The 12,147-nt window shown below is 33.1% G+C and overlaps 1 protein-coding gene across 1 annotated transcript in view; it reads right to left on the bottom strand.

The window, feature by feature from the left end:
* MRC1 (mannose receptor C-type 1) overlaps positions 1-12,147 on the bottom strand; it is a 106,790-nt gene that overhangs the window by 57,727 nt on the left and 36,916 nt on the right. The window contains 2 exon segments of the mRNA XM_051962357.1: positions 2,882-3,028; positions 6,954-7,067. Coding sequence (XP_051818317.1) covers positions 2,882-3,028; positions 6,954-7,067 — 261 coding nt within the window.

Genomic DNA, 12,147 nt, shown 5'->3' with positions numbered 1-12,147 from the left:
AGAAACAAGGCAGAAAAGCCAAATGGATGGCTTTTGCAATAACTCATGCATGATGAGCTTAAGAATTAAAATTGGATAGTATCCTTGTCAGAAAACAGAAGGGGACCCCATGAGAGAGACTATGAGAGTAAAACCAACAAAACTTGGAAATATGGGCAATATGAGAGTTGAGGAAGACATCTAGATTGTGAGCCTAGGTAATAGACAATGGTGGTCCCTTCAATGGTAATAGAAAAGTTTGGAAAGAGTATCCACTTTGAGATGTCCAATAGACAGAGATGTGAGAGCAGAAAGAAGAAGAAAAAGTAGGACTAGATAAATAGATTTGAAATTTATCTGCATGGAAATAATAGTGAAATCCACTGGAGCTGATAATTTAATCAAGCTAGAAAGTAATGATCAAGAAAAGAAGGTCCAGAAGAGAACTTTGAGAAGTCTTATAGGTAAGAAGCCTGAATAAAGATCCAGCGAAGGAGAGTGAGAAGCAGCCACACTGCTCCAGACTTCCTTCACAACTAAACTGATGAAGATCAGTGTCATGAAAACCTACAGAAGAGAGAGTCTCAAGAAGAGGACTACCAATAGCGTCAATTATATTAGAGGTTGAAAGAGATGATCCCGAGAAAAGGCCTTTTGACCAGCAATTAAGAGGCCAGAAGTAATTTTAAAAAGAAAAATTTCAGTTAAATGAGATAAGAAGGGATAATGCTGTGTAAAAATTATCCTGGCATGGATTCTGTCAATACAAAGTTATTATTAAATAAAAAAAAAGAAAAATAAATAAAATAAATGAGATAAGAAGCCAAATTGCAGAATGCTTAGAAGGGGAGAAAAACTAGAAGCAATAATTTAAAAGAACTTTCTCAAGGAATTTAGCCAAAAAAGAAAAGAGAGAGAGATAGGTCGAGTTGTTTGAGAAGGCTAGATCAAGTGAGAGCTTTTTGGGGATGGGAAGAGGGGAAGGTTTGTAAATATCAGGGAAACAACCAATAGAGAGCTAAAGACTTCAAATTATTAAGAAATCAGGAATGATAATAATCAATATGCATGAGAAAAAAGGGGATTAGATCAGAAGTGCAGGACAACTTCTTCATCTGAGGCTGCAATGATGGAGAAGGTAGGTGGATATGTCTAAGTGATACAAGTTGAAAAGAAAGAGATGATGGATCTTCCATTGAATGTCTGCAAGTTATTTTTTTTTCAGTGAATTATGCAATGAAGTCATCAGTTGAAATATGGAGAAGAAAATGTCAAGGGAAATGAGAAATTTGAAAAAGTTAATGTGAAGACATGGGGAGCAAATTGATTGCAGAGGAATAGAATCATTGCCTTACTACATCAAAGTCCCAACTGAGTTTAAATAATACACATTTGTAATGAATTCATTTAGCACAGTTTTATAATTTCCTCCAGCTCTATTCAAGCAGCATGTGAATTGGCATTTTGGAAGCATGCAATAGAAGTAATCCAAGAGTGAGAATCAGTACTTTCAAATCATGGTCCTCGAGAAGATTTTTAAGAGTCCCTTTGACAATAAAGAGATCAAATCATAAATATTTAAAGAAATTAATTCAGACTATTTACAGGAAGGTCAAACTAAAGCTGAAGCTCAAATACTTTAGCAACATAATAAAAATGTCAGACTCATTAGAAAAGACATTAAAGTAGGGAAAAATTGAAGGCAGAAGAAAAAGAGAATGCTTTAGTTGGAGAATGGTTGAATAAGTTATGGCATATGAATGTAATGGAATATTATTGTTCTATAGGAATGATGAACAGGCTGATTTCAGAAAAGCCTAGAAAGACTTACATGAACTGATGCTAAGAGAAGTGAGCAGACCCAAGAGAACATTATACACAATAACAACATGATTATGGAATGATCAACTCTGATGGACTTGACTCTTCTTAACAATGAAGTGGTTCAAGGCAATTTCAATACATTTGTGATGGAAAGAAACATTTGTATCTCGAGAGAGTACTATGGAGACTGAATATAGACCAAAGCAGAGTATTTTCACTTTTTGTTGTTGTTGTTATTGTTGTTTTACTTGTTTGTTTTTTCTCATTTTTTTCCCTTTTTGATATGATTTTTCTTGTGCAGCATTACAAATATGGAAATATGTTTAATCTATGTCGGATTGCTTGCTGTCTAGGGAAAGGGGAAAAGGGAAGGAGAGAGAAAAATTTGGAATACAAGATTTTGCAAAGATGAATGTTGAAAACTATCTTTGCATATATTAGGAAAAATAAAATACTATTTTAAAAGGGGGGAGGTGGCAAACAAGGAAACAAGGAAAAAATATAATACTATTTTAAAAGGGGGGAGGTGGCAAACATGGAAACAAGGAACATGAATTTGAACATAATTTGATAGTGAAGGATTGAAGGTCTCTGGGGTCATGAAGAGTAGGACACATCTGAACAACAATAATAACAAAGGTTGAGATTTAGCCAAAATGTAGTTAGCAAAATGAGATTTAGCAAGGGTTCAGGAATTCAAGAATATGACATAGAATAGAGCTGAATTCGGTTCACCATTGGGTGGAAATAGTAACTTTAGGAGAGTATAAATAGCACACAGATAATGGCCTGAGAAAAAACTAAAGGGTGTAGGGAAGGAAAGCCTAGTAAAAATAAAAACTCGGGTTAGGGACTGAGACATAGTGAAAATTGACATGAAAAATTGATCAGATGAAGGAATTCTGGGGTTTGAACATAGAAGTAGAAAACATGGGTGATAGCAAAATACTGTTAGGTAAGTTACAAACTTTCTAGCTCTATTTTTCCAAGTTATTACACTAAATTTACATTGTCTTAATTTTACTCACAAATGAAATCTAGATTTTCCAGTCGCTTTTGAGTTAAATAATTTACATACCTGAGGGAATAATGAATTGATTTAGTGAGCTGTTTCCCTTTTTACAAATATATCCAAGTTTCTGGGAGCATTCTACATTTTCCCATTTGGCATTTTTTGCAGGATTCAAGAGTACACAACTTTTTCCAGGTTCAAGTGCTGGACTTCCTTTGAGAAAAGGAGATAAAAAAGAGAAATTTAGATATGAGAAATATTGGTGACAATTTCAAACCAACCAGAGTTCCAAAATGAAATTTAGAAGTCCAAGAGAGAATATTGATACACAGAGGAAACAGTGAGGAAAAGTACATGGAAGGGAAGGACTGTTGAGCTGCATTTTAGTTATCCTAACACCAAGAGCAGTTGTGAGGATGAAATTAGATGATGTCTTCAAATAGGAGAAAAAGTTTGTCTCAAAGTCTGTGGAAGAAAGAAAGGAAAAAGGAGAGACAAGAAAGAAACGATGAAGGAAGCTACATAGCAGTCAGGAATGTGATTTTTTTTTTAAGTACTACAAAATCTTTTTTAAATATTGTCATTTCCTGACCCCAAATTTCCCAACACACTCATTAGCTGTAGATTGCCCCTGTTCCCTATTAGAACATTTCTTCTATTTCATGATAAATTTTAGTGGAAAACAGGATTGACTTTACAATCAACTCTGTTGGAATGCATCCATTCTATAAAGCAATAGATTCTTATATTTTTGTGTCCCTAATACTTAAAAACAATGATGTTGTGGCTAGAGCTCTCTTTCTCTTTTAGTATTACAAAAATGCTTGGTATCTAAAAAATTTCCAGATATTTGTGAAGACCATTTGATTAATACATATAAAGTTCACAGAACTACTTAAAGATAAGTATAAGGATATTTAAAATTTTGTGACCCTAGAATTGTTTGGTTAAACAATAACAGGATATCTGGACTAAGAGATAATTTGAAAGAAATGGTAAGAAACTTTCAAGAAATATTAACATAGTACAATATCCTATTGTCGTTGTTTATTAATTATATACTAGAAAAGCAATAAATCATTCTATAAACTTAGTTATCAATACATTATTTACAGTCTCTTGGGGAGGTAATATTTAGTCCTCTTATTAAATGCTTACCATTGTCATAACAATATTTGAATATTTAGAGTTTAATTTGTATACGATAAACCTAATAGAATGAAAGCATCTTGAAGGCAGGACATTTTTTGCATCCACAGTGCCTGGTACAATACCTTGCACATAACAGACACTTAGTAAATGCTTGCTGGATTGAATTATGCTGCAGGCAAATGAAATTATGGAAACCCCAATTTAACAATTAATATAATAAAGAATTCTGTGAAGGAAAACTCTCAAAATGAGGTTACCCAATTAGAACTTGCAACAATGATTACTTCCCAAATATAAATTGAATTAGTTTTCCATATCCCTAAAGAACTTGGTCCAGTAGAGGTCACAATTTCTTTTAAAAATATTAAGAATTTCTTGTCATTGTTTCACTGAAAATTTTTAAAACTCACTTTTTTTCAACAAACTCTTGAAGAAGCAAGCAGATTCATTCTATCATGTACAATAAAATTGAGATCCAAAGTAATTAGTTACTTTATGTGAGATTAGCAACAAACATAACAGATTAGATTCTAGAAACTCTGATTTAACAACCAACAACAAAAATTGTTCTTAAATGCAAAACTCTGATAGCTAATTTTTAAAAATATAATCAAATGTAATTTGATAAAGATAGCATCACTTATATATGATGAGGGTAGAACAACTCTTAAAGATATATACTCTCCAAACCCTTCTGTTTTCTTCTATTTGGTTCTACTCCTGACTAAACTGAGATGAATTTTCAAATTTCAATAACTACAAATAATAGTGCCAAAGAGCTAATTTTATTCCAGATAATCTTCTGCTTTTGCAAGGATACCCAACATATTATGAAGTAAATTTATAGGCATCAAAAACAGTACTGAAAATCGTAAATAAATAACATTGGTTAAAATTAAAACTGATGTCCTTTTGAATTAAGATTGTTTCCTTCCCATAGTCGATATTAATATTTGCCTATAGCATATTGATTACCTATCTATCTTCATGGATATGTAACTACTAATTTCTCTGTATATAAGTTTAAAATGGATTATAGATTAGAGAAATAATCACAAGGAAATTAGTGACAGAGGCACTACATTTGTAACTTGTGAAAACAAGAAAAAATGACATATCACACAAAAGAAAACCAATTTATATATAAGATTGAAAAACAGAAAATGGAATTTCTTAATAAAATGTAATAACATTTAGCAAAAAATCTCTTTTTTTTCTCTTTTTTCTTACATCTCTTTTCCCACTCTAAGTACTTCTTCCTAAAGAAAGGAAGTATAGGATTTCTTTATGGTGTTTATCTTTTTCTTTTCTTTTTTTTAAAGCCATGGAAAAGTAAAAAGAAATGAGGAAGATAAGCTGTTTTTGAACTTATAAAGACAGATAGTCCAGAGGATTCTCTGACTTCAAAAAGCAGTCTCTGAAATAAGCAGAACCAAGAGAAAGTTACAGACAGTTACAGAAATATTGCCCGATAAAGAACTGTGAATAACTTTAACTATTCTCAGCAATAATCCAATGATCCACGATAATCCCAAAAGACTCAAGATGAAACATGTTATCTGTCTCCAGAGAAAGGACTGAACATTTTCTAAATACAGACTTGAAGCACATTGAAGCTTTGGGTTTTTTTTTTTTTTGGGGGGGGGTTATTTATTTCTTTCTCCTTCTCTCTCTCTCTCATTCTCTCTGTTTCTCTCCCTCTTTCTTATTTTTCTTTTTTCCTCTTATTCTTTCTCTCCTTTCTTTCTTCTTTCCTTCCTTCTATCCTTTATTCATCTTCTTATACAAAATGACTAATATGGAAATGTTTTACATGATTATACATATATAATCTATATCCAAATGCTTCCTATATCAGGGAAAGAGGAGGGAAAAGAAGAAGGGGCAGAATTTGGAACTTAAAACTTAAAAAAAGTTTTTAAAGTGCTTTAACATAATTGAGGGGGTGGAAAATAAAACATTAAAAAATCTGTACATATGAAATATCTATCCCACTCCCAAATTCAGTAAAATAAATTATCAGGCAACTAAATTCTTTGCCACTGGTTTTTTTTTTTTTCATTTAGTTTATTTGGGGTCTCACTACCTAGTCAAGTGTCTGAGAAATAGGAGGTGCTTAGTAAATGTTTGTTGATTGATGTTTAGCTCTTCTCATAGATTATCTGTATATACCTATGTCATAAAGCATTTTCCTATGGCAAATTATCACAAACTCCAACAATGACAAACAGTTGACACTACAAAACATTTTAGTCTTGAGATTCCATATGAGGCAGAAAGGTATAGAAGCCTCAATTTGGAAGTACAGAACACTGACCCCAGTGCTAGCATGCATTAATAATGTGACTTGGGACAACAAAATAGAGAAAAGATATTTAATGTCATTGAGATTCAGTTTCCTTATTGGTAAAATGATAGGGTTGGGCTAGACAACATCTCTAAAATCCCTTCTAACTCTAAGATCCCTTAATTCTATCTACTAAATATACTTCAATCAAGACATTGGATTGTTATCACTGGATAAAATGCTTTGAGTATGACTGGTGTACCTGTTAGCAAGTGGTGTGTATATGCTAATGGCAACAAGAACTATTATTAAAAAGTGCTTTTTATATAAGACATTATTGGACAAATCACATCACTCAGATGTTAAAAAAGCAAAAATCTATGTCCTTTAAAAGTTTGCATCCTAAATAGGAAAGGAAATATTCAATTTTGGAGAAATTGCCTGAAAATCTATTCAATCAGGTCCGTTACAATAGTCTTTATTTATTGGCTCCCATGGAACTTAACCAAGTTAAAGTTCCTATTATATTACAAACTTAGACCAGTATCTTTATTCCTTGAGAAAGATACTTTTTTTTTTCATTTTTGTTCATTTTCCCTGAGAAATAGGTCAGTTAAATGTGTCTAAAAGATCTTAATCATTTGGATTTTAGAATTGAACATTTTTAACACTATCAATCACAAAAGGAATGTCTCCTACCTGGAAGCCAGTTCAGGTATCTGAAAGGACTGTAGCCAGCCCATTGCCATCCACTGTTGAAACTCAAACTATTAAGTCCAATCCAGAGTCCTGTGGTAAGTGAATTAGTCAAACCTAGAAAACAAAAATAATTGACATTCAGAAGAGGAAACCAACGTACCCATATTCAAAGTTAATTTCTTGAATTACATACCTAATGGGGATTATTTTCTTGGTATTTCTTTTTTATATGGGACTAGAAATATTTTATTTTGATTTATTAAAATGTTATTTCTTTTTACATCATCTTAGCCTCTGTTATGATACAGTAGACAAAGCACTGGCTTTAGGGACAACTATGTGGTGCATTGGATAGAGCACCAGCCCAGGAATCAGGAAGGTTTGGGTTCAAATCCAACTTCAGACACTTGAGACTGGCTGTGATTCTGGGAAAGTCACTTAACCCAGTTTCCTCACAAAACAAAAAAATTAGAATTAAAGGACCCAAGTTCAAATCTTGTCTTGGTCACATGGGGGACCTTGAGGAAGCCATTTAATCTCTGAGATTTAGTTTCCTTATTTGCATTTAAACAAGTCACCTGACTTCTGTTTGACATCTGTTTTCTCATTTGTAAAATGGAAATAATAGTAGTACCTACTTTCAAAGGTTATTTGGAGGATTAAATGAGATAAAAATTACGAAGTAATTAGCACATTGCTTGGCACATAGTGCTTACTATTAATGTTAAATGTTATAAATGTTAGCTATCATTAGCTATACTTTTTTTTTATTAAACTCTCAGAGTCCTAAGAGACTCTAAGAACATATAGTTAGAGCACTTCTTTCCCTGAGAATTTCCTACATCATTGAAACCAAAAAGCTAGCCCTTCTCTACAACACAACGTTTTGTGGAGTAGTCAGCTGATACCATAAAACCAAAAACACAATAATAAAGTCGCAGTTTCAAAGAGGTTGGGAAATACTTCTTTAAACAGCAGAAACTTAACTCAAGACCCAAAATTCACCTGGACATGTTTTTATACTAATTAGAATATATTTTTAAAGAAAGCAAAAAGATAGGATAACTACAGATCCACCTGGGAGGGAGCACAATCTATTTTTTTAATTTGTTTGTTTTATTTTAGTTAGCTAGAGGTACCTATATATACCTATCACCTAGATGCCTCAGCCAAGATGTATTTGATTTTTTCTTGAATTCATTTTGCCCTGTAGACTCCTGCTATAACATTATAAAGCAACAATGTGAGCAGATGGGACAGATTTTCTAGAGTGAAGAAAAATGAACTTCAAGTTTAAAAAAAAAAAAAAAGTGCTTTCCCAAGTCCTCCATAGGCCTAGTTTTTTCCCCCTGAGTTTGGAAGGCTCAGCATCTGGTTTCTACCAAGCTTAGAAATGACTAAAATAAAAATGCTTATTTTACAGTTATAGCAAGGAAATAACATTAGAAAAGGGAAATCTTTACAATCTCTAGCTATGCTTTTTCTTAGTTTTATGTGTTTAGAATAAGCATCATCAAGTGTGACTTCCAGCTTTGATTTTATATATTCTAATAAATTAATCAAAATTGATCCCTTCAGAAGACTCAAGTTATGTAAAATTTTCCCCTTATTTATAAAACTCTAGAGGACTATTCCATTGCTTTCAAGTAAACATTGTTTTTTGTGAATTGTTTTAAAATAGGCAAAAGGTGATAACTGGGAAAATAGCTCAAACTTCATAAGCCAGCTGGTAGCTTAGTAAATAGAATCCTGAGTCCGGAATCAGGAAGAAAGAACTTCAGATCCAACCTCAGGCACTTACAAGTTGTATGACATGGTAAAGTCACTTAACCTTGTTTGCCTCAGTTTCCCCATCTGTAAAATGAGGATTAACTGTAAAATGGCTACCTATCATATAGGATTATGAGAATCAAATGAGATATTTATTTTTTAAAATGTAGTACAATGCTCAGTATGTAGTACATGCTATATAAATGCATTTTCCCTTTTCTTCCTTCATCTTCCCATGTATGTGAATCATTAATTATTCACTGCTGATATTTACCAATATTTATATCAATAAAGGACATTTTCCTATTTTGATGCCTATATAGAGTCTGTATGTTTCCCATTATGCTTTGATAAAACCATTTACCTGACTTAACTATTAGAAAATGGCTTCCTTTTAAGAACAGAGACTATTTTACCTTTTTTACATCCTCAGTGCTTAGCACAGTGCCTGGCCCTTAATTTTCTAACTGACCTATTGTCATAGTCCAGAATATCTCTTGCTATTCTAGAAATCAAAGATTTTCTAGAACTGTGTGAATCATAAGGCTCAGTTTCCCTCATTTGTTTTTACCTTGTGGTGCCAGTGATATTACTAGTTTACCAAGAAATTGGAAACTGGACACTGACAATTGGTAAAAATATTCCTAAAGTTAAGGAAAACACAATCAAGAGACATTTACATATAAATGTGAGTTAAAGCTTCAAATGTTTTCTACAGAGAAGGAGAAGGAGAAGGAGAAGAAAGGAAAAAAAAAATGACCAAGGGCAGGACCTTGTATAATTTCAGATTGAGGAGATGGAGGATAAGAAAATGAGAAGTCAAGACTGGATGAATAAAGATTAAAAAATAATTGGTGAGAAAGAACAAAAAATAAAACATGACAGCAATCAATAGAGATTTAGGGCAATAGTTGACTAACACTATCATATATTACTTGAAATCAAAGAAAACGAGACCAGAAAGGTCATTGTATTTGTCCATAGTTGTTCACTGTTCCCCTTTTGATAAAGCAGTTTAATTGGCACAGTATAAACTACATTGTTGTTGTTCAGCCATATCCAATCCTTCCTAACTCCATTTGGGGTTTTCTTGGCAGAGAGATGGTTTGCCCTTTCCTCGTCTAGTTCATTTTAAAGATGAGGAAACAAAGGCAAACAGGATGATCTGATTATGCAGGGCCACATAGCTAGTAATTGTCTGAGGCCAGATTTGAACTCAAGAAGATAAGTGTTCCTGATTCCAAGCCCAGTGCTACATCCACTGTGCGCCTAACTCCACTGGATTTGAATTTAGATCTGACAGAAGTAACTCTGCACAAGTCATTTAATACCAATTGCCTGCCCATCTTGCTCCCCCCACCAAAAAAAAAAAATTGAGATCTGTCCTGATTTAGATTCAACACAGTCCATTATGCTACTTAAAGAAAGCTGAAAAAAAGGGATATGGAAGGTTAAAGTGACTGTCCTAAAATATTTCCTTAGATTCAATCTGTCCCAAACAAAATACAGTTAGTTCGACACTGTAGGGAAGGACAGTTCATGAAAAGGGTGAGGGAGTCTTAGTATTCTTCATATGCTGCAAGAGCTGTTAACTCTTTTTCAAGTGTGATTGATAGAGATCCCTACACCTATGATGGCTGTCAATGGACACCATCAATGATCAGACCCACTTCTCTATTGGGCCAGATGAAACAGATGAAGAATCTCAATTAAATTCTTCCACAACATATTTGCTGTGGCTAGGTTTTATATAAGTAAATTATTCTATTTAGTTTGGGTATAGAAAGTTTAAGAATTGCTTTTATTTGTTTTTCAAAAATGAAATGTACCCTTCCCTTTGTTGGTACCTTAAATCAAAAATAATTATCTTTTAAATATTATATTATGAATGTGAAATATGAACAATAGTTCTTCTTATATATAATAATTTAGGGGCAATATTACTCTGGCATTTTTTTCTGTATTGAGTTCTCTTTGGTTTTTTTCCTTTATCAAAAAAAAATCTAAAGGAACTAGCAAAAACCAGTCAGGGGATACACCAAATTTCACTTCCCATATTGAATTTCAGTTCTGCAATTCCAATCTTGCATCATTTTATGCCACAGGACTCTCTAGTGATGAATCTGACTCAGGAACTGAAGATTCACTTTAAAGTCAACCCCCACCTTCTCCCTAAAATCATGGATAATTAGTAACGGATTGACAGATAGAACAGACCTTAATGAACTTCACAAGCTCTCATATGTTTTTAGAATTCACAAATGAAGAATCTATAGATGACAGAAGTTAAATGACTTGCCCAGAAGAGTCACTGAGAGACAAGTTTTTAATCTCAAATTCTTCCTGACTCCAAATTTGACACTTCATTCCCTGGATCATCTAAGCATTTTCAGTAAGTTGGTACACTTTCTCCTAGATTAGGAGTCTATCATTTGGAGCTCAAGGGCCAGAAATGAAATCACAGCTCTGTTATTAGGCAAATTATAGAACCTCTGTCATCTATAGGTTTTTCATTTGTAAAAATGAGAAGTTAGATTCAATATTGTCTAACGTCCCTCCTAGTACTAAATCCAGTCCTATCTTGCCATTCTGTTTTGTGGATCCTAATAACATATGAGAGCTTATGAAAGTTAGAGGAAGATTTCTAATTTGTGGTCAAGAACCATCAAATCAACTTCTCTGATATTTCCTCCCTTCTCAAATCCAAACAGAATGTAAAATACCTTAATGACATCCTTGTCCTAAGTTCTGAATATGTATTTTGATGGTACTTACCTCAAAAGCATAATAAGAGCACTCTAACTAATAGAGACTACAACCTCTCCTTGCCGCAGCAAATGATTTCATGAGGTGTTTGTTGGCAAAAGCATTTATTTGTTTTTGCCTTTGGTGATCAGTTTTCTGGAGAAGGGTCTCTTCCAATTGAGCCAGGCTAAAGTTAAATATTAACCTGGTAAAACTTGCCTAGATTTATGTTCCATTGGCCTGGCACCCCAAAAGTCACAATGAAGCATTAAAAGAGGACTCTCTGAGAAGACAATAACCAAAAAATATGGATTTTTATTCCAAACTTACCGAGTGTTCTCCTGAACACTCAGTTTATTTTTTACATTCACTAAAAGAATCAAGAAAAGACTGAGTTTTAAGGTAGAAGGAGTAAGAATCAGAAAAGAGGATATTTCCAGAAATGACCATAAAAATATTTTTTAAAAGAGAATGACTCTAAGATCCTGCAAGATTTCTCTCTACTCCAACTTCTCTCATATAACTTTCATATTTCTGTTAATGCCAAAAGTTTTTGAAAATACGTGAAAGAAAGATAACTGACATGCTATATTTGGCCTGACCTGCAGCAGGAAGTACCATAAGTTCTGCAAAAGAATCTCTGCTTGTTTAAATTCCAGTTAAATTTTGCAGACTCAAA

Source organism: Antechinus flavipes, chromosome 5, assembly GCF_016432865.1.
Source record: "Antechinus flavipes isolate AdamAnt ecotype Samford, QLD, Australia chromosome 5, AdamAnt_v2, whole genome shotgun sequence".
In the NCBI taxonomy this organism is placed as follows: domain Eukaryota; kingdom Metazoa; phylum Chordata; class Mammalia; order Dasyuromorphia; family Dasyuridae; genus Antechinus; species Antechinus flavipes.
The sequence above is the reverse complement of the archived record's forward strand: the minus strand, read 5'-3'. Positions and strand labels throughout refer to the sequence as shown.